General features: G+C 41.1%; 1 protein-coding gene across 2 annotated transcripts in view; it reads right to left on the bottom strand.

Moving 5' to 3' along the window:
* The window catches only part of SH3PXD2B (SH3 and PX domains 2B), a 136,411-nt gene that overhangs the window by 91,758 nt on the left and 20,674 nt on the right, over positions 1–23,979 (bottom strand). For both annotated transcript variants that reach the window (XM_032210310.1, XM_032210311.1), the window contains exon 2: positions 9,430–9,510. In XM_032210310.1, coding sequence (XP_032066201.1) covers positions 9,430–9,510 — 81 coding nt within the window. The remainder of the gene's footprint in view (positions 1–9,429; positions 9,511–23,979) is intronic.

Raw genomic sequence — 23,979 nt, 5'->3', positions numbered from 1 at the left:
TTTCTCTTCCTACCTTTTCCCCCCCCTCTATTTCCTCTGCCTACCTTCTTGCAAAAACATACTTTGACATACTTTTGACACTGAGCAGGAGATGCAACTTGTGTCAAGGTATGTGGTAACTACTTGTGTGCACATTTTAGCAGAGTCATTGTTTGCTTCATTGATTATCCAGAATGTGGTTGTCTTTTATGAGCAATGACTACCATACCTATAATGATCATATTTGCTTGGGAAAAAGTACCGGCAGACCTCAACTTACGGTGTAATGGAACCTGCCCATTATGGTTTAAGTCATGATGCTCGCAAAGCAGGTCATCATATGACTGGCTCAATTTTATGATGTTTTTTATAGCAGTCATTAAACAAATGTGGTGATTGTACAGTGAATGCTACAATCAAGTGAAACCATTGTTTGCTCTGGGGCAATTTTGTCAAAAACTAGAAGTAAATACTGGTTTTCAGTAAAAATGATATAAATTGTGATCATGTGACCATGGGGTGCTGCAAACAGCCATAAATATGGGCCACTTGCTGAGCACTCAAAATGTGGCCACGTGACCATGGGAGAGGGGTGTCCATCAGAGCTTGAACAAATGCTGAACGGCTCGTCATAAATTGAGGATTACCTGCAAAGGACCAACATTTACAGGGGCAAATGTGAAAGAGGTTTGATAGGTTTAAAACAAAATCTTTAAGTCCATAATTTTACAATATAATGGAAGATTCAAGAGCCAAACCAACAAAATAAATAATTAAATCAAATAAACCTAAAGGACAGCTTTCTGAAATAAAGAGCTGTCCTTTATGGTAAGGGACAAATGGTTACTGCACCTATACCGCATAGTACATATACAGTAAATATAACCACTGCTACCCACAGCTAGTCACAAAAAGGCTTCCCATAAACATTTACTTTAAGGGTTAAAGAAAAATTGCATGTCAATGATTCTTTGGTTTTAAGGCTAGTTATTGAGCTACAATTAACATGCAGACATTTAACTGACCACTGTCCTTTCTCTAACTTGGCTTTCTAATTCTGATGAGTTCAGCTCCTCAGCTGAAACAGCACTGAGTTCAGCAAAAGAGTTAATGTGATCCAAGAAATGGGAAAGGCTTGCTGGAACCCATCTGATGGAAAAATCATGATGTTTTCCTTAATCTGAAATGTTTATTTAGCTTCCCCTCGCTTGCCCCAAACTACCACCTCAAAGAAACACATGAATCAGACACAGCATGTATATTGGATGTCCCTATATTTCTTAAGGATCCTCAGTTAACCTAAGATATCCCTTGCACAGATGGTTTTGTGCCAACAATAAAACAAAACAACAAAACCAGGCTAGCCTTGATGTATACAGATTTTTCAAGCAAAACAGCATCCAAGGAAAACAATAAACAACTGTATTAGCTTAATTTTCCAAAACTGTGATCAATTATGAACCCTGAGAAAGTTACAAGAAGAAAGCCAACATAAATATATGTAAGAGGCATCCTCACTGCCATGTACTCAGACAAAACTGCAACTTAGCTACACTATTTAAAAATGAACTGGCACCAGATATTAATACAATCTTTGATTATTCATTTCTCAGTGTTTTTTTTCTTATGTTCCCTAGTAAATTTTCTATTATTATTGTGCATGAGGATGTCTTTCTTGATTTCTCTAGGGTTTTCAAGCTATCCCATTGTACTGGCAATGTGTCTAATAAGAAAAACGTGTACTGTTTCCAGTTGTTCAACATGACCCATCACTTACAGTAGACAGGCTTTGTCATATGAATACAGAGCTAAAGTTTTTTTTACTTCATACATTAAGTTAACCACATGTTGATCACATATTTGCACTCCTGATTAACCAAAAATGGAATCTGTCTGCCCAGTTCATCTTTATCATTAAGATTTTGATTTTTTTTTCAAATCTCCAATAGCCTTATGTATGAAGACAAAATACAGAAATTACAGTAATACAGAATAAAGAACAGATGTATATAAGCAACAGTTTCTAAACTTAGTGTAGAAAGCATGCCAAATGATGTTGTGAGATGCACAGTGGAAAGGCAGGCTAGATTTGAAAGAGTGATAAAATGTGGGATCAAGCTTCTATCCTAATGTCATCTTCCTCTTCTTTACTTCCTTTTTTACAAAGTTCTGGTTCTTGCTCCTCTGGCAGTCTCAATCATTATTAATTGATTTCATTATACTGTGTCTTTGGGTCTGCCTCGTATTCTTTGGTCTTCTCTTTTTGTTTATGCCTTGTACGGTATGGAATCCCAAGACATCCTCTCCAGGTGGATGCCGATTCTTTCTTTGATAGTCTCATTTCTGATTTTATCTCTTCCGGTCATTCCAGTAGCTTTTCTCAAACATCTCATTTTTGTGGTGACTAACTTTGTTTATGTTTTATAGTTAAGTGCCCATGTTTGGCACTGGTAAGATAGGGTGAGGATGGATATGCTTTGTAGGAGATGCTTCTTTGTGCTGATTGGTATTGCCTTGTTTTGTTGGAGTAGAGCTACCTATCCCAATACTTGGTTTTCCTTACTGCATTATTATGATAACCTTATGTCATCCAGTTTACCATCAATGGGAAATGTTGTTCCTAGAGATTTGAACTTTGATACTTGTTTTATGTTTCTTCCCTCCATTACTCTGCTTAAATTATGCTTTTTTCTTCCAATTGCCATTAATTCTGTTTTCTCTTTGCTGAGTCTCATATTATTTATCTTGCATTCTTTAGTTATGGCTATAAGATGCTGTTGCAGTTTCATAGCTGTACTTGCTTCCAATGCCTGCAAAGAATAGCTAGTTGATATATTTCCATTTTGGGGTTTGGCTTCTTTGCTTATGGTCTAAATGTAAGTGATAAGCAACAGTGGTGACAGTACACATCACTGTTCTACTCCGGATGTTACTGTGAAAGGTTCTGATGTTCCTTCGTTTGTCCTAACTACCCTTATGCAATCACAGTATAAGCTTTTACATACTCTAATAAGATGTTCACTTAGTCCATATTGGGTTAATGTTTGCCATAGCAATTTCCCATCAACTCTATCAAATGTTTTCTCTTAGTCTTCAAATGCAACAAAGATTCTTATTGTGTCCATATTCTTTTCTGTTAGTTGTTTAAATGCAAAAACTGCATCTGTGTGGTTCCAATCTCTTCTAAAACCTATTTGCTTTTCTGCTAGTTGTAGTTCTATAATTGGTCTTAATCTCATGTCTATCACCTTGGTATACATTTTCCCTACATGGTTCAAAAGTGAGATGCCTCAATATTGTATGTCCCAAAGGTGCTTTTTTCAAGAGGCAACTGGACTTTCTGGTTTTTCTCTGAAGATGTTTCACTTCTCATCCAAAAAAATTATTCAGTTCTGACTGGATGGTGGGGAATGGAAGGATTTATACTCCCTGCAGACAGGTGGTCATTTGCATTCTTTTAGCTGGTTGTTAAAGTCACCTGGAGGTTTATCTGTGTCATCAGGGTCACCTACATGATGCAAATTGGTGAGGAGCCTGCTTGGAATTGTTGTAGATTGGAGTTAAATGATGTTGTATTCCCACCCCCTCTGTTGAGAGAGGGCTGTTCCATTTTGACATAGATAGTATCTTTAATCCCTCTTTCAAACCAGCTGTCCTCTCTATCCAAAATGTGGACTTTGCTGTCTTCAAAAGAGTGGGCTTTCTCTTTTAAATGCAGATGCATTGCTGAGTCTAGTTCTGATGTGTTTGTTCTCCTATGTTGGGCCACATGTTTATGACATGGTTGTTTTGTTTTGCCAATGTACAGATCTGCACATGTCTCACTGCATTATACTGAATATTGTACTGCAATGTGCAGATCTATCCAGGTATTCAGAAGCTCTTTATTCAAATAGGTGTGTGTGTGTGTGTATTCTCCATATCCTAAGCTGATGACATTATTATATGTGGGTTATTATTGTATGATTCATATCAATTCTGGTCATACTTCAGCTCTTAAAAGCTTCTTAGCAAATCTTCGGACCCCCCCCAAAAAAGATAATTCCTGTTCCTATGGAATGGGCTCTTTCCCCCTTACTCAAAAATGAAATCTCCTCCCTATTTACAGCAGATAAACTCAGGGCAATCATCAAAGATAATGTGATAGAAATAAATCTCCCAATGACTCAAGTGAATCATTCAAAGGTCACTAAAACAATTATTACCCAACTTGGAAATTTTATTCTCATGACTGTTCTTTCCCATTACCCAAATACCTCAACTAAAGGAACCATGTGCAACTTAGCTTACTGATTGCTTACCATGTGACCATGACGTAATTTGCAATTCAGGAAATCAGTAAATTAAATAGTTTAATACTACTTACTTTTATAATATTTGCAACTACATGTTGATCTTGGTTCCTTATCTGTACTAGCAGTTACCTAACAGTCACAAATGCATCAACCAGCAAGTTTGCTATCAGTTCAAAATAATCCATATCTGACAACTGTAATTACTACTTAATTAATCCTTGCAGTTTTTCGGAAGTGGTTTGCCCTTGCACCTTTTCCTTGCACATCTGGTCCATGGGCTGCCAGTTTGACATCCTTGAGTTAGTGGCTTTATGATGAAGACAGGACCAGAATTCCCTGTTTCTTGTTTTGATGCCTTAACCACTGTACAAAACTGGGTCTCAGATACTACTTCTACTATTATTATGGCATTTAATTAATTATTTCTTAATCATTCATATTCAGATGACATATTTATGTGGCTATTGATCAATGTATATTTTGGGAACAATTTACCAAACCAAGATTAAAAGCAATACAAAGACACCGTGTATTTTAAGATGGGGATTGATCTAACCAGGCATTCCCTCAACTTGGTGTTAATGCACTGGGAGTAAGACCCCCAAAGCATCCAAAGGATATCAGGTTATGAAGACTGATCTAATGCAATGCAATGTAATTATACAAATTTAGTAAGAACAACTTTCACAAGTTTTTGCCATACTAGTGTTGTGCTGACTGAAAAGCCTGTTAGGAATAGGGGCACTTCATACTACTTTGTTGTATTACATTTTTCTAAGCAATTAATAAAAATGTGTCACCAACCCTGTCTCAAAACATATACTCTGGGCATATGTGAGCTTGTTGTTACTATCAGCCATGTCTGGAATTGTATTCTGTATAGATTGTTTGGCAAGAAGATTTCATTGCTGTTTTAAAGATTATAATCTGTAAGTGGTTAATGTGTCCTCCAAAAATGGCCCTGACTAACAAAAGACATATGCTCTTTTCTTTATTCTTCTAAGCTCTTGGGGTAGCAATATACCCAGAGCTTCTATTCTATCATCAAAATGATTTACTTAGATCAGCAAAAGTGAATGGTGCTGAGAATACCAAGTCATTAATAAATTCTTTGAAAGCTTTGCATTTTTCACTTAAAAGTCTTTTGACGTCTCATAAAAGCCATGCAGAAATTTTTCTTCTTTTACATGAAACTGCTGATTTGGCATCTCCAATTTAATAGCTTTTCAATATGCATTCCCTCGAAACAATGAAAAATGTAGCCCTGTGCTATTTATTCAAAATGGGTCAGAGGTTGCGGTTGTGTGAAAACTTTTACATATAAAGCAGGAGATCAGACCACATAAATCAGCGTTTTAGCATTCTGCAAAATCAAACATATTTGTATCTTGTCTTAACATGTCACCCGTATGCTTATGCATACATCCAAAAAGACATACATCTAAAGTGTTCCTATAGATAGGGCTCTTACAGTTATGATGACCTCTTCAACTAATAAAAGGAATATCAAAATCATCATTTCTTTTTGAATACCATTTCTGGAAGTTAACAAATCTTTGACTTACCACTTGGTAAAAAAAAAAAGTTTTGTATAACGTAATAGCATTCATAGTAAACTGCAGCATTGATTGAAACCAGATCATAGAAAATAAGATATAGCCTTCTTGAAGATTAATAACATAATTTAAGCGTTATTTCTAGTGAATGCATACCTACAATTAATGACAATTAATAACCATAAGAATGGACAAGCATTGTTTGTTACAGGTCTCTAATGATTCATCATTTACTCTAATTATATTTTATCACTTCTCAAGGGAATGAAGACAGACGGAAAATTAAATTGGGAATTCTGAAGATATACCATCTTCCAGTTTGCAGTGCCTGTGTTTCAACATGGTATTTTTTCTAGTATAAACCCAGTTAGTGGAGCTGACTTTTTATCACATCATCTATAAGATTAGGAAGCAAACACTTTACTTGGGATTTATTCAGCAAGGCTGAAAGAGGTAAACTAGTTACAGCTGAAGAAAGCAACTTTTTTTTCTTTTAGAGAACTAAAGCTCACACAGAACTCAGCTCCCGATGACACATGGAAATAGACACATTCATGTTACTTTTATTGCAAAAAAATCGGAAGGCATTTAACACTGTTCCCCTGAATTGTTGCTGTTAACTTCCCAGTCTGCATTAAGAGTCCTGTGATTATTTGGTGGTCTTCCATCTATGCACTCTAACAAGCCCAACTCAATTTTTCCATGCTCAGCTAAGATTGGCTGGCATCAAAATTACATTCCCTGCATTGATTTCCTTTCATTTGGGGATTGTATTAATTGATAACAATTCCTTATTAAAAATCTAGATATCGTAGCTATCAATGACAAATGTATTCTTCTTGTTAATATGCTAATATTAAAACACGAGGAGTTAAGGTGTAGAAGTATACAATTCCTACCTGAATTTGGAATCACTAATCTCTCTTCAAGTCTCTCAGCATTGCTGTTGTGACTAAGGGTATGCCCACATTTTTATTTAAAGGCTACCATACTGATTTCTTTCTATAACAGCATTCCTGCTTCTTTGGCTCTGTGTGTTTCTGATCATTTCGTATTCAAGTTACTCAGGATTGGGAGATTTCCTATGTCTAATGCTGTAAATATAGACTCATACTATAGCCTCTTTATTACACAGTCAATGACACTGCCAAGAAAAGAATAGTAGCAATAAATAGATTTCAGCCTGATCATACACATCACACATATTCCACAAACAAGAGAATTGATGCCCAGAAGGTGCTGAGAGCTGGCTTTCCCCCTCTCCTCGTAAGGTTCAGGCTTTTTAGTAGTAACATAACAAACCATTCATGATCTTGGATTTCAAACACTGCTTCAGAGTCGTGTATCTCTAATGGGTTTCCCTTGCTCACTCTATTTTGGATATTGGCACAATATGTGGGAATTTCTCAGATAATTCCAAAAAGTAAGACACAACTGAGAAGTGCATAAAAAGCAGCAGAGATTTAATATCAAGGCGACTTTCCAACCAGCTTGGCTTATCCTGGGGGCCTGGTGGAATGAGTCTTCTGCTAGCTGCCAACGCAGGAAAGCCCTGCATGGATTGAGACCAAAACCTAGTACTTCTGGACTCTAGTCCTTCAGAGAAAAGCATCAGACTTCATGAAAATTGAAAAGAATATTAGATATGTCTGCTGCCTTGAATTGTTTATAAAAATAATAAAGGCAGGAAATAAATAAATAAATAATCCATACTTTTAAGTTTGAAATTAAGTAACAAAACAACATTCATCAGTAAGACATAGCTTCTGCTAGATACATTACAACCAACAATTGTTGTCAGGAGCAAATAACTAGGAGCATTCATTTATTTAAAGTAAGAAGAGTTTATTATTGCTACCTATACACAAGAATGATTCACCGACAAAAGGGTGAACGACAAAACCGCGCCCGATTAAACCGCGGTGACAAAACCGCGTGTTCTAAAGCGCTCCAACGAATGAGCGCTGAATCGCGCCGACAACAGCGCAGCGACAGAAGCGCGCTGTAAAACTAAACTTAACCCTAAATCTAAACCTAACCCTAAACGTAATGCTAAACCTTACCCTAAACCTAACCCTAAACCTAACCCTAAACGTAACGCTAAACCTAACCCTAAACCTAACCCTTACCTTAGCTTAAATTGCCCCTCTGTCGACTGAAATCGCCCTTCTGTCTCTGCACTGTTGTCGCTGCGCTGTTGTCAGCGCGTTGATGACGTTGCGGTTTTAGCGACACAGTTTAGTCGGGCGCGGTTTTGTCGTTCGCCCTTTTGTCGGGTCACACACAAGAATCTAGTCAACTAATGATCAAAGCTAAATTGGCACTGGATAAAAGCCAATGGAATTCATGGGGGGAGCTGGGTCTCTTGTGGCAGCACAATGATTCCAAACTGATGACTTATTTAATTCCGCCTTCCAGCTCAGCCACTATTCTACAATTATAATTTGATGCTTAAAATGTTTTGATTTATTTGAAATGACTTCTGAAATAATAACAATATTAAGACACAGCAGTGCTTGAACTATATGATGTAAAATGTTGGCAATAATAAATATTTTTACAAGTGGGCAAGTGTAAATTTAAAGATTAGAATTTGTAAGTAGGCAGAGGATCACTTTAAGGTATTCTTATTTATAAATCATGGCAAGACAAATTTAAACAAATAAAATCTATTCAGGTGCCAAAAGCATTTCCCTTTCAAATAGTGGCATCTGTGGGGTCCTTAGTACTTTCTGAACTTGGTTGTTTTTCCTGCAGACATTTCATTACCCTTCAGTTAATGATGATGATGTTACCTACTTGGTAATGAACAAGCTCATAGACAATGTTCAACCCTGAGCCTCAAATATTTTGTTGATAGGGGCATCTAAAATCTCCTGCCCAGCACAAAACACTATGAGCTCATAGAAAAAGTCCTGTTCCTATGAAAATCATTCCTTTGTCTGAAGTAACTGAAGAGAAAGTTATCATCACATATTAATCCAGTTTTCTTTTCTATACCAAGACAAAAGGTACAATAGAAGAAAATGAAACATGTACAGGATTGGCAGCCAAATAGCAAACAACATGGAGTTAACAGATTTATTAAAAGCCACTAATATTAGTTTGAACTGTAATTGATAAAGCTCTTCCTATTTAGGTTACTAATATGAACATGGTTATGACCTAGTCTAGACCATTGAAAAACATGGATAGATTGACCCAAGCAGAATCTTTATCTCTGATCAGATGTAGATATGATTCTTCGGATTGCTCAATAATAAGTATAGATATGCTTTGATTTTGATTAAAAGTTGGTATTTTAATATTGTTATGACCTACTTAATGCTCTTTCCTATATTTATAGGAAAGAAGTCTCCTGCTAGCCATTACAAAGGAAAAGAAAACAGCTGAGCAAAAGTCTGGAGACAAATAGTGTGAATTATTTTTGTATGAAGTCTACTGCACCCAAGGCAGTAACATTAGGCCTATGGCTGCATGCATGTAAGTATAAAATATGTTGCCTTAAAGATACAGTGTGAGCACAAAATCAAGTAAAATAATATTACAGCTCCATGAAATGAAAATTCCAATCTCCAACAGGAATTTAGAAATCTTACCTGCAGATCAAAGAACTTGCTGTAGCGTCGATAAATTGCCTCTGTTGAGCCATTGGACCAAGTGACCTTGATAATGTACACCTGTAGGAAAGAAGACATATGATTTAAAAATATCAGGTCCAATTGCACAAGTAGATAATTGTGCCACTAAGTGTTCAGTAAAGAGCTATTCTAGAATAAATGACTTAGTCCTTAGAAGATACCACAAATTGGGCAGCAATTTGCATGGGTTATTTGTGCAAAAATGCCCTACGTAGAACCAACTCTGGCATCGACAGAGAAACGGAAAGATATCCAAGTTGAACACAGAGAACATATAAAATTCAGAGCACATTTCTTGGTCAAATGAATTACTCTAGTTTAGCAGATACTTCTTTTAGAACAGGCGGGAGGATGACATTTTCCTTTTCAGACAGAAAATCCTTTTTCAGAATTTCAGGATGCACCCACAGTGACTATATGTCACTTCTAAGCATCTAAGTAAAATTTATCACCACAATCTCAGATTGGAGCTGGGACTTCAGTAGCACATCTCACTTTTCTTTATTGGGAAGATAAGGATATTGGGGAAGAAGATCTGAAAGACTGGATTTATTTGCTGCCTATTTTTCTTGCCTTTTGTCATTTATTTCTAGTATTAACAGTGGTCCTCATACTTTCATGGTCAGAACCAAAGATGATTTCTGAGAGAGGATAGCATGTTTTACCTCTGGTTGCATGACAATGCAGCAGATCTATAGAGAGCAACACATTTTAATCACAATGTATTTTGCTAGTGGGTACTAGGTACATAGTTTATCATTCTGATGGCGAGAGATAATTATTCTGTCTCTGCTCAAAACCTCCTTTTATTTGAAAACCATAAAGTTGGGGAGAATGTTAGCTGAAGTTTGACTTTTTCTTCTAGCTTAGTAAAAAAAAAACCTGCAATGAAAATACTCTGTTTGACAAAGAACTTTCTATGAAATTATTTAATATAAGATGAAGCATGACTAGTGTTTTGCTATCCTTTGTAGTACTGTGGTATTTGTATTCTTGAGTCACATCCAAGTCCTGAGGACATACAGTTAAACCTCACAACAGCAACTTTTGTCTTCCCATAATCCTAAGAGTGTGAATGCTATAGAGACTCTGAATGATTCAATTGTCTCCACAGCAGAGAAAAAGAACAGAAGCAGTATCAGAAACATGTTCCTTAGGGAAAATTCCCTAAGCTAGTTCCTACCCACTTGCAGACTCTACTATCTAGGGTAACTAGGGAGTATTTAGAGATCAAAGACTTTTAGACTTGGCAATGCTTACCAACATTTGCTTGCTGTTGCTACCCCACTATTCTTCTGACTGCCAGCAATGCAGCAGTTCGATTCTCACCAGCTCAACCTCCTTTTGAGGTTGGTAAAATGAGGACCCAGATTGTTGGGGGCAATAGGCTGACTCTGTAAACTGCTTAGAGAGGGCTGTAAAGCACTGTGATGTGGTATATGTCTAAGTGCTATTGCTATATCTATCGCTATATCTGTGTGTCTGTGTGTCTACCTTTCACACTTCTGAACTGCCCATCTCCCTCAAAGAGTAGGCTGATTTCTAGCACAATACTCTATTCCCGCATAACCCCAAATTCACATTGTCACTGAGGAGAAATAAAATTGATCAATAATATCAAGCATCACACATTATAGAGCTGTGATGATGAACCTGTGGCACGCGGAGCCATAGCTCATTTTCGGCCTTCCAGAGGGCCTTTCCTGAAGCCTGGGGAAGGCAAAAAAACAGCCCAACAGGCAAATTGGAAGTTTGGAAACAAACTTCCGGTTGGCCCATTGGGCCTGTTTTGCTTCCTCTCTGGGCTCCGGAGGCCTAGGGAGGGTGAAAATGGCCTCACCTGGGCCTCTGGAGGGGGTAGGGTGTGCATATGTGAGGAGTTCACTCGCACATGCACAGGTGTGGGGGTTGCTTGTGTGCATGCACACAGTTTTGGCACACCTTTAGAAAAAGGTTAGCCATCACTGTTATAGAGGAAAGAACCTTAAGAGCACAAATAGAAATAGAAATAGCACTTAGACTTATATACCACTTCATAGTGCTTTACAGTCCTCTCTAAGGGGTTTACAAAGTCAGCATATTTCGCCAACAATCTGGATCCTCATTTTACCGACCTTGCAAGGTTGGAAGGCTGAGTCAACCTTGAGCCAGTGAGGATCAAACTCCTGGCAATGAGTGGAATTAGTCTGCAATACTGCATTCTAACCACTATGCCACTATGACTCCTAATATCCTACAAATATAAACATAGGCTATATCTTATTTAAATATATAAGCAGAGAAGACATCTTAGAGAGACCATTCATATATAATTAGGTCTTTAACCCAAATAAGGCTCCCTAGAAATTTTGTTCTCTTCCTCAGCCTGTTCTAAATTAGATAATTTAGACAAGATATATCCTATCTTTATATTGATACAATATTAGGTTTAATACTCCCAAAAACAATTCATCTTGCATCAGACATAGGCAACATAAGAGTTCCAGATGTAGCAGACTACAATAGTGACAATTAGTTGCCATTATCGTTAATGGTGGAGCTGATAGGGCACTGTTTACCTTCTCCTATAATCAGGGGTGAAGAGGTTCCACAAATCTATAGTGCCATTTAGAACCGGTTCCAGCTCCCTCCCCCCACCCGTCCACACATCATCAAGATGAAGAGCGAGAGGAGGAATTCTGGGAGTTGAAGTCCACAAGTCTTAATAGCAGTTAGACTTATATAGCTGTCAAGTTTGAACACCCCTGGAGGTTTTTTTCTAAAGGGTTAGGGGTGCAAGGGTCTTGTAACTTGACAGCTTTAAGACTTGCACACTTCAATGCCAGAATTTCTGAGCCAACATTTTGGTTGCTAAGCAAGAGCTTAAGTGAGTTTCACCACATTTTACAAGTTGGCCATGCCCACCCAGTCACATGACTGCCAAGCTACTCCCACTCTGTCACATGGCTGGCAAGCCACTCCCACAAAGCAGGCCACAACTACAGAAGAGGTTCTAAAAAAATTTGAAACCCACCACTACCTATAATACACTCAACTGAAAGGAAGCCACTTCTGCAAGTCACAAATTTACATTCCAACACAGATAGGTTCCTAGCTACCAAGAAAACACACCCTAAATTAGATATCCCCAATTGTGATTTAAAATCAAATGGAATTAAATTTCTAATAATCTCCAGCTATGTTTCGTGGCTCAGAATTGTTGATTGGACAGTCCCACTCATTGGATTGTAAAAAGCAGCCTTAGTGGACAGCATTTAAAAGATCAACATTAAATTTACCTCAGCCACAGAATCTGAGTAGAAGATTGAGCTGCTGGTTTATTACAGAGTAAGAGGCAACTGAACCCCGTGTGTGAGAGAAAGAGGGTGAAGACAGTCCCTCCCTAATAGCTTACAGAAAATACTGCAGATGCGGACAGTAGAGTCCTCAGTCAGGCAAGATTTCCTCTATAGGTGTGAAACAATAAGGAACTCAGCTTGGAAGAACTGCCACGTTTCATTCTTGGTTTAGGGCCACATACATTGTTTTGAATTAGTACATTTAGAATGTAATGTTTTGTCTTGCAGAGACACAAATAAACATGCTATCCATCCTTTGCTACATATTTTTCACATTTCTCCCCTAAGGGAAGGGAACATTCCCACAAGGAAATACATTTTCCAGTGCTCCCTTTCCAGTAAATTCCTTGGTCTTGGAGGAGCTCCCTGAAACTTTACGTCCCCCAAAAACCTATAAGAAAATCAAAGAAATATAGGTTTCCAAGGTTGTTTCTACGGTCACGGAGTGGTAGATTCAAATCAGAGTGACCTTTCCAAATTATAAAGGAAAAGGTTTTATCTTGCCTTGTGAGCCAGGAGAACAATCATCTTCCACTGATGGTGACTCCTGGTGCTGTGTTCTTAAAGGAAGGAATAATTTCATTCAGAGCCTCTTTGAAAATATTCTATGTGAACTGTATGTGTAACTGTATCAATCAAGGAAATGTGGTGATGTCTTTATTAAGTGACAGATGAGTCCTAGGCACTCCAACTCTTAACCATGCCAGGGCACTGTAAAGAGCTTTCACTAAAAGTGTTTGCTACCTCATGTTTGCCTTAATTTACTTTTTGTATGAATGTAGGGTGGCTCAGTGGCTAAGATGCTGAGTTTGTCAATCAGAAAGGTCAACAGTTCGGCAGTTCAAATACCTAGCGCCGCGTAACAGAATGAGCTCCCGTTACTTGTCCCAGCTTCTACCAACCTAGCAGTTCAAAAGCATGTAAAATGCAAGTAGAAAAATAGGGACCACCTTTGGTGGGAAGGTAACAGTGTTCATTGCGCCTTTAGTGTTTAGTTATGCTGGCCACAAAGACAACTTTTGACAGCATTGGCTCTTTGGCTTTGAAACGGAGATGAGCATTGCCCCCTAGAGTCAGGAACAACTAGCACATATGTGTGAGGGGAACCTTTATCTTTTAGGAAACATTTACAGAAGCACCAACATCTCTTTAAACCAGGAGTGGGGAATTAAGGCCCTTTTATGACTTGTGAACTACAATTATCAGAATTCCTGAGTCAGCCATGTTCATGAATTCTGGGAGTTGAAGTCCACAACTCATAAAGGGGCCATCGTTTCCCTAGTTTAAATCCTAGACCATTTCTCCTTGGTTGGCTACACAGAATCGTGCACAAAATGTTTCTGGATTCTAACTGCTTTGAATTTGATTTCCTCTCCCCTTCTTGTGCATGATGGATTAAAGGAAAGGATTGCTTTAATCATTTCAGAAGACTTCTGAGCCCCCAAAGCAATTGGAACAGGCAGCTTTGTCCTTGAAACAGCCATTTCACAAAGTAGGAGGTTTGAATTCTGAAATGTTTTGCCCACTTTTAGTTATGTGTTTTTCACAGCTGGAAAATTAGATGCTCGGCCTTGATTTTTCCAGTTGTATTGCGAGGACAGCACAATTCCTTCTGCATTCCCCATCCAGGAAATGAACTGTACATTTTTGCTAGGATATGCAAACTTCACTTTCTGATGCCATACCTTTGCATTGTTCTACATTTTTCCACCTATCTTGCACTCCTGCCTAAGGTGACCAGATTTTCAGATTGGAAAAGAGGGACACCCTTGACCGGGGGGGGGGGGGGGGGGGCCTTGATTAAAAAAAATTTTTTTGTCAAAAGGTCACCCCAGGACACTGAAACCAGCATAAATACGAATCTGTTGCCAAACAAAATTTTGATCACGTGACCATGAGGATGCTGCAACGGTCGCTAAGTGTGAAAAATGGTCGCAACGGTCGCTAAGTGTGAAAATGGTCTCAACGGTCGCTAAGTGTGAAAAATGGTCATCAGTCACTTTTTTCAATGCCATTGTAACTTTGGTCACTAAATGTTTTCCCCTCCTCGAGACTCCTCACTTCTTCCTTCATTCCTCTTGCTTATCTACCTTCACCTTATCTGTCTTCTGCTCTTTCCCTCTCTTCCTTCCTTCCTCCCTCCTTCCATTCTCTTCTTTCCTCACTCACTCCCTTCCTCCTTTTTTCTCTTCCTTCCTCCTTCCATTCTTTATACGATATAAAATTCAATGAGGGTGAAACACACCAAATCTGGCAAAGCTGCCTTGCACCAACCTGGCCTGCCCATAGAATAGCAGCCACTTTGAGACACATAAACCTGGTCTGAACATATTGCATCACAAAGATTTGCAAAGATCACATTTGCAAAAAGGAACATTTCTTGTAGTAAATACATTTTATAAACAATTTAAAAGTAAAAATCCCCCCAAAATAATAAAAAAGGTATTCTATAAATAAAAGAAATCCTTAAAAACCATTGTTAAGTATTACACCAGCAATAATTTATACTGTCACCATTTCAAACTATCATCAGAAATACGAATCCGTTGCCAAACATCAACATTTTGATCGCGTAACCATGAGGATGCCACAACGGTCGCTAAGTGTGAAAATGGTCGCTAAGTGTGAAAAATGGTCATCAGTCACTGTTTTCAATGCCATTGTAATTTTGGTCACTAAACAGCCATGTTCCTGACTTAACAACCACCATGATTCACTTAATGTGGCAATAAAAGGTCGCAAAATGAGGCAAAAATCATTTAACAAACATCTCCCTTAGCAACAGAAATTGGGGGATCAATCCTGGTTGTAAGCCGAGGATTACCGGTAGCCAATTGCAAAAGGCAACTTTACTTGGAACAGGTGAGATTGTGCCCGGATCCCTTTCATGCCAACATCCCATCCTGTCCATGGGGAGAACTCCACAGGCGGACAAAAGCCCCAATCCCCTCTCAACCTCCAGCTGACTCTGCCATCCGCCATAACCACACATGCCCCTCAAAGGCAAAACTCAGGGGGCTGAATTCTACAGGGGGAGGAGTAAAGGGGGGATTTGAGGGGCAGCCCAAAGCACCATCTGTCTAAATTTGCATCAGGCAGGCAGTAACATTTTCATAGACCATGATCAGAGGAGCAGCTGATCCTATGGAGAGACTCCTCCTGCATTCAGTCCCAGGCCTACAAGTGGAAGTACCCTTCCTTCCTTCCTCCTTTCACCTTCCTTCCCTCCCTCCCTCCCTCTTTCTTCCTTCTAGCCTTCCTTCCTTTCCATTCTTTCTCCTTCCTTCCTTCCTCTTGCCTATCTGCCTTCTGTCTTTCTGCTCTTTAGATCTCTCTTCCTCCTTCCTTCCTCTTTCCATTCTTTCACCAAAAATCAGGATGTTTTATTAGCATCAGCATCATTCTGCTGAAAATGCCAGATTCTGTGGTACTTCTGGATGAGATTTAGAAAATTACAGAGACATGAGGAACCATTATATAATTTCACTTGGCAAAACTCTGATTAAAATAATAGCAACAAAATGTAAGGTTTTTTAATTTTAAAACTCTAGCAAAACATAGATTTATTTCCAGTTTAGTTAATTAATGCCATTATAAACAGGAATGCAATTGATTAAATAAAAATGACTTTTTCTTTTATTAAGAATACTTATTCTACACTAAACTAGAAAATATTTCATAGGCCCTTCAACAAGTTTGTTACAAATTTTCAGGATTGCATGCATTCTTGAAACTGATACCATGTAATGTTAAAAAGCAGATAGCTAACTAAGTACACTAAAAACCATGTTTAATTATTTGCTACTTGAGGCCAATAGCAATGATGAAGAAATTTCTGTCATCCTCAGTGACAATATTTTTAGGGCCAAAAAATAAAACTCTGTATATTGGATCTGTTGAATGGAGAAAGGCCTGCCCCCCCTCCCCCAAATGAGACACCTTCCACAATAATAGGAGAGGAGAGCCTGGAGACAGCAATCACAAGGCAGAACGTAGCTAAGAGACTTTCAACAATCGAACAGAGAAGCGAAGAGACAGGAGAGACGAAGCGGGAGCCAAGCCGGGCTAGAGTGTTGGGCTGAAGGAAGGAGGGATACACACACTCGCGTTCTCCCCCTCCCTCCCTCCCTCCCTCTCTCTCTCAAATGGCAAATCCGAACAGCCGCTGCTGGGAGCCCGGTCTCATTTGGGGGAGGGGGAGGAAGCAAGCCTTTTTCCATTTCAAGGAGCTGTCGCTCCTCCCCCCCACCTCTTAGAAGTCCAGCCAGCTGCCCGCCAAGCTCTCCGCGGAGACTCATCCAGAGTTTTCACCGCGATTTGCCTGGTGAGGGGAGGCGGCAGGTTTATGCAGACCAAATCCACAGTATAATAAATACAAGTATAATAAATACTTGTATTTATTATACTTGTATTTCCTCCTCCTTCTCCTCACTGCGATCTGGATGCCCGACGCGCCTTCCTTTCCTCCGTGTTTGGCCCTTTCGCGTGGTGCCTCAAGATTACGAGCAACGCAGGGTTGCTACGTTAAGGGTGCCCAGTCCCAACTGGGAATTACTGCTGCTGCGGCACCCAATCCCTGCAGCAGTGGCTGGCTCTGCTCCCGGCCGCGGGCCCCTGCCCTGCTGCGTCCAGCGCGTCTTCAACAGCATGACCTGGCATCCCAAGCGGAGTCCCCCCCCCGCCTAGCTGCGTTGCCCAAATGCACGGGGATTCAAGGTATCTGGCCAGATTCCTTGAATCCCCGCGGGTGTGGGCAACGCAGCTAGGCGGGCTCTGCTTGGGAGAACCTGGTCATCTCAAGCGAAGCTCCCTCACTCTGCCTAGCTGCGTTGCTTCCCTTCACATCTTTGGAACGGCTTGGCTCCTTTCTTTTTTTTTTTTAGGGCGCCCCTCCGTTGGGAGGAGGTGGAGGATAGGCTCCAACTCTGCCCAGAGAAGGAGCCCGAGCGCTCCGGGGAAACGCGGCAAGCAAGCCAGCACTTCAAAGTCATGTTTCGCTGAATGACGGGCAAGTTCTAAACTGCCGGCATGACTTTGAAAGGGCTGGATTGCCTTCCGCGCGGGCCGACGTGGAAGGCAAGCGGCAAGCCAGCCCTTCAAACTTATGCCTGCACTTTAGCGTGCCCCTTGGCCGCCATTCAGCGAAATATGTTTCGCTGAATGACGGGAAAGTTCTAAACTGCCGGCATGACTTTGAAAGGCTGGATTGCCTTCCGCGCGGGCCGACGTGGAAGGCAAGCGGCAAGCCAGCCCTTCAAACTTATGCCGGCACTTTAGCGTGCCCCTTGGCCGCCATTCAGCGAAATATGTTTCGCTGAATGACGGGCAAGTTCTAAACTGCTGGCATGACTTTGAAAGGGCTGGATTGCCTTCCGCGCGGGCCGACGTGGAAGGCAAGCGGCAAGCCAGCCCTTCAAACTTATGCCGGCACTTTAGCGTGCCCATTGGCCGCCATTCAGCGAAATATGTTTCGCTGAATGACGGGCAAGTTCTAAACTGCCGGCATGACTTTGAAAGGGCTGGATTGCCTTCCGCGCGGGCCGACGTGGAAGGCAAGCGACAAGCCAGCCCTTCAAACTTATGCCGGCACTTTAGCGTGCCCCTTGGCCGCCATTCAGCGAAATATGTTTCGCTGAATGACGGGCAAGTTCTAAACTGCCGGCATGACTTTGAAAGGGCTGGATTGCCTTCCGCGCGGGCCGACGTGGAAGGCAAGCGGCAAGCCAGCCCTTCAAACCTATGCCGGCACTTTAGCGTGCCCCTTGGCCGCCATTCAGCGAAATATGTTTCGCTGAATGACAGGCAAGTTCTAAACTGCCGGCATGACTTTGAAAGGGCTGGATTGCCTTCCGCGCAGGCCGACGTGGAAGGCAAGCGGCAAGCCAACACTTCAAAGTCGTGCCGGCAGGCAGGGCTGGAGCGAGCGAGCGAGCGTGCTCCGTCCCGGTGGGTGCATGAGCGGAGCACTTTTCCAGCGCTCCTGTGCCTGGAGAGCTCCCTCTGCATATGAGCCCGGGATCCGCCGTTTGCGCTCCCTTGCTCTGCCTCGCCACCCGCCTTCCCTATCTAGGGACTCCTCCAGCAGAAATAGCAGAGTCGCGTCGAGCGCCGCTCTGCCTTTCTCTGCGCTCTTCCCGCCCAGACACCCAGAACCTCCCAGCCCGCCCGGCCCGGGGTGAGTCCCCGCTCACTCGCCCCGCCCGTCACTTACTCTGAGTTCGGAGAAGAAGCGGCGGCCCCAGGTGGCACTTTTCGCAGAGGTTTTCCCACAGCTTGTCCGGAAGTGGAGCTGGAAAGGCGAGCTCGCTCCCCGCTCACTCGCTACGCTACCCCGCCCATGCGAGTGGCAACGGATGGGTGGGGGACTCATGCGGCATGCTAAGCGGACTCCAGCCAATCAGTGAGCTGGCTGGGATGGAAAACTTTAAGCACGCTGCGTTTTCCATCCCAGCCAGCTCACTGATTGGCTGGAGTCCAGGCCAATCCAATCAGTGAGCGGCAGGCTGGGCTGGCTTAAATTTGTAGGTAGGTAGGATAGAGAACAGAACGATGAGCCAGCCCAGCAAGCTAGCAGCTGATGGGCGGGAGCTGCGAGCGCCAAAAAAAGCGTGCTTTTTAAAAAAGCGGGCGGGACGCGGGAAAATGCATTAAAAAGCGGGGGTGTCCCACCAAAAGTGGGACGTCTGGTCACCTTACTCCTGCCATATGTCCACCTTTGATCTCTGGGATGCTGTGATTAAGTTTCTCCCTATAGCTAACTCTTTGTTAATGTTTTCGCCTTTCCACTCCCCTGACCCAAGAACCACTTTCACCCTTATGTATACATGAAGATAAAGTATCCATCCTGGATACTGTAGAGTACATGCATCAGTTGTATGTTTGCTTTCCTTCTCTGTTCAACACAATAGTAAACCATGTTTAAAGATGGCTTAGCAAACAAAACACTTGAGCTGGGGTTATGTAACATAAATCAATCAAACCACATTATGTTTAATATGGTGCAAATCCCACTTTTGTTCCTTAAAGGAGACAGGAGACATTTCAAATGAAAACTCAATTTCAGGAGAAATGATTGACCTTTGCTTCTAAAGCACTGCAAACCAAAAGAGAATAATAAAGGAAATACTTAATTAAAAAAAAAACCCAAGTGTCCAACTGTTTTCTCTCTCTTTTCCTTTCCCATTTTTTTTTGTCTTATGCATGTCTGTATATTGCGAGTGTTTATTTTCCCAGGTTCATTTTCCCTGTTCTCAGCTTTAAATAAAATCTGCCCCTAAAAGAAGTTTCCATAAATCTGATGAAAGACTCATGAGAAAGGAAAGGCAGCAACTGATACAGGCTTTCCCAGACCAATGGAATATTCTCATTCCCTCCAGGGCAGACTGCCAGAGACTATCCATTACTGAAATGCTATCGAATGCTTAGCAAGCCAACCTCCACGGGCCAAAGGCCTGCATGATGTCATCACATTGGCTGCTTTGCAACAGGCCTTTTTGTGAACCAAGTGCATCCTGGGATTCCTTTGGAAGGGGATGGAACACCCCCCTTTTTTAAAGCTCTTGAGCACATTGTGAGTTCTTGGAAAGAAATTACAGGAGTGGGGGAATGGGAGGGGAAGGCTTTTCTTGAAAGTTCTTCAATTACTGATAATATTTCATGCAGGCTGAAATTGCAGGCTGATTCACACCATCGGCATTTTGAGAATTCCATTTTGAGTAATGGGGTTGGGTGGGTTAGAACTAATCACACAATGAGCATTTATTCAAGAGTATCAGCCAAAGGGGCATATGCACTAGGATGCATATACCTCACAAGCTGGCCTTCTGATGTAGAAGACGATATCGCAGTACAAAATGCAATGCTCGTTACGTGCTGGTATTACCAATTTGGCTAATTGTGTGAGCTGGTACTATGAAACATCACTAGAACGGCAAACAAATATGAGAAAAAATACACTATTTATATATACATATTACCATATAATATGTGTACATATTTACTGTAATAGAAATACGGTCAAATTATTTTAAAAAGGTCATTATTCTAAAGGCACACATTCCTTTCCAATCTGTGTCACTTTATAGAGATGAGAAAATACACAAATACATTGCGCAAAAAAAATTACGAAGCATCTGAGATCAGGAGTTCCCAAGCCCCAGTCTGCAGCACGCCAGAAACTGGGGCGCAGAAATAGCAATAGCAATAGCAGTTAGACTTATATACCGCTTCATAGGGCTTTCAGCCCTCTCTAAGCGGTTTACAGAGTCAGCATATTGCCCCCAACAATCCGGGTCCTCATTTTACCCACCTCGGAAGGATGGAAGGCTGAGTCAACCCTGAGCCAGTGAGATTTGAACCGCCGGACTAGCAGTCAGCTAAAGTAGCCTGCGGTACTGCACTCTAACCACTGCGCCACCTCAGCTCAGAAACAAGTGAAGTCCCATCCGTGGGCTGCAGGGAACACATGAAACCATGACCCCTCAGGTCTGCAAAAAAAATCTCTCTGCATGGAACAGGTCCCTGGTGCCCAAAAGGTTGGGGGCCGTTGTTTTAGACCGTTCTCATATGGTATTTTCCATCTGAATGAAATGAAATGAACTTTACCAGATCCTGGACAAGATCCAAGGAACTGGACAGATAGAGCTGTGTGTCTAAGATAGCGCTGAATTTCCATTTTGATCACAGCAATCCCTACAGCATAGCAAAGGCTATTAAAAAAGAGGAGTTGATTATTTACAAACAGTCTCACTGGACCCATTTCAGCCTATGGGTATGCTTGAAGAAGGTCTTTGGATGGCAGCCATGATGCTCTTCTACAAATGCTCTTCTAACTAGGTTTCTGGCTGGTATAATAATAATTATTCATTTTATAAATTATTCCAGGAAATAGAGCGGGCTTTTAGCCTGCTACCCTCAACATTTCACTAAACGCCTAACAAGGAGACAGACCAATAAAAAGTGATGAATTATACTGCCATGGTTTCTTTATTAAAAGACTGAGGCCAACAGAAATAAATTACACCCTGAACAAGATGACCTCTTCCTTCAGCAACGTTTGATCCAGATTTTAATCCTAGAGGAACACAGTAACAGAATGACTACAGCAGTGGGTTCCCCTCTCCTTGAAAATATGCTGATTAAAAATGCTTTATTAAGCACCAGGGTTTCTTGGGTCAACTCCAGCACAGGAAAAACTCTTCAGCCCATGTCAGCTGTGGAAAGAAAAACAATGGACACCACCAAGGGGATTACTCTGCTCCAAGTGAGATCATCTCACAGTGAACACACACCTTTGCAGGGGGCGAGACCCTGATACTGAGTGATGCAATCCTTAGACAGATACAGCTGTTTTATAAAGGGCAATAGGTCACATTTCTAATTGCTTCCTTTGTGTAAAGACTGCAGAGTCCCACACACGGTCTTGAAAGATTGTCTGGGAGAGGCAGCATTGCGATACACTTAATACCAATCACATGAATATAGCTGAAAGTCCCTAGAAACTAAATTTTCATTGTTAGATTATTTGGTTTTTATTCCACCTTCATTATTTTTTATAAATAACTCAAGGTGGCAAAGATACCTAATACTCTACCCTCCTCCTATTTTCATTAAAACAACAATCCTGTGAAGTGGGTTAGGCTGTGGGAGAATGATTGGCAGAGAGTGACATTGACAGTAGACCAGTCAAAGCTGAATAAAGGCCTTTAGTGCTGTTCCAATAGGAATTGTGAGCCGAGGAGAGCTCTCAAATTGCATACAGTTCTTTCTAGGGGAGCATGATTCCATCAGGAGCAATAGATGGAAAATCCTTGGGCGCAGTGGGTTCCTTACTCTGTCTTGCTGGGACACAACTGCAGCCTTTATGTCCCACCCAGTCTTTTATGGTCATCAAACCCTAGATCAGGGATGATTAACCTTTTCAGCCCAAATGCTGAACCTGGAGTGCGCAAACTGCACATGTGAAAGCACCAGGACCCAGAAGAGAGCAGCTGGCTGGTGTGCATGCATGCTAAACCAGCTGACTGGCATGCATATGTGCAATGGAACCCTGATACTGAGTGATGCAATCCTTAGTCAGATATAGCTGTTTTATAAAGGGCAATAGGTCACATTTCTAATTGCTTCCTTTGTGTAAAGACTGCAGAGTCCCACACAGTCTTGAAAGATTGTCTGGGAGATACCGGAAGACAGCTGGTGATGGCGTGCGTACCTACAGAGAGAGCTCTGTGTGCCACATCTGGTACATGTGCCATAGGTTCGCCATCACGGCCCTATATCAAGACTTCTATCACATCTCCTCTCTGGCTTGGGGTCAAGTTGTCCACTGCCACCCCCTCTCTGTTCCCAACCAGGGGTTGTTGAAGATTCATGCCTTTGTCACATCGTAGCTAAATTAGTACAATTCATGCTGCATGTGGTTGCCCTTGAAGGCAACTTAAAAGTTGAAAATAGCATAAAACATATCTGCTCCCCATTTAGTAAATTCCCATGTAATTATCAACACTTATGTGCAAAAAAATTATTGTAACAAGTTATATTTATTTTCATGCAATCTTTTATATTTTCATCCTTCAAGAATCTACACCCTTCATGTGTGTAGACGCAGAAAAATAAATAAAGAGCAGCACGGATATTTGATTTCATTTTTAAAAGATGCCTTTGCTATGTTAAACAGTCCCTTGTTTCAGTTTCTGTCTGTAAAGGGGGAAGAAAAAGAGCCTTTTAGACAAACAGCTGGCAAGCAGATTGTTCCACACAGAGATTTTCTTTGACATATTGAGGGATATAAAACTGGGGGGGGGGAGGGGGGAAGCTTGAAAGAAAGAAAAACTGTCCAAAATGACAAGTTGGACTGCTAGAGAAATGCAAATGGAATTTGTCCAACTGTAACAGAGCTGTCAAGGAAAAAAAAGGGTCGCTCAAACAACTTGGTGGAAAGGAAAAAGAATCAACAAATAATATATCTCTCCTTCCTCCACTTTTGAAGTGGTGGGCTCATTCCGGTAACAATTTACTCTTCAAGAAGATACGTCTTCTTAAGGGAAATTAGGAAGCAGCATGAACTAATAGTATTGTTATCAAAATAGGAATTAGTTTGCCTAAATCTTTTGGAGATGAACTCTGGGACTTTGATCAAGTCAGTATGTGCCATGAAGCTAGTGCTAACGCT

Source organism: Thamnophis elegans, chromosome 2 (assembly GCF_009769535.1).
Source record: "Thamnophis elegans isolate rThaEle1 chromosome 2, rThaEle1.pri, whole genome shotgun sequence".
NCBI lineage: Eukaryota > Metazoa > Chordata > Lepidosauria > Squamata > Colubridae > Thamnophis > Thamnophis elegans.
Note: the sequence above shows the minus strand (reverse complement) of the source record. Positions and strands in the feature narration are given on the sequence as shown.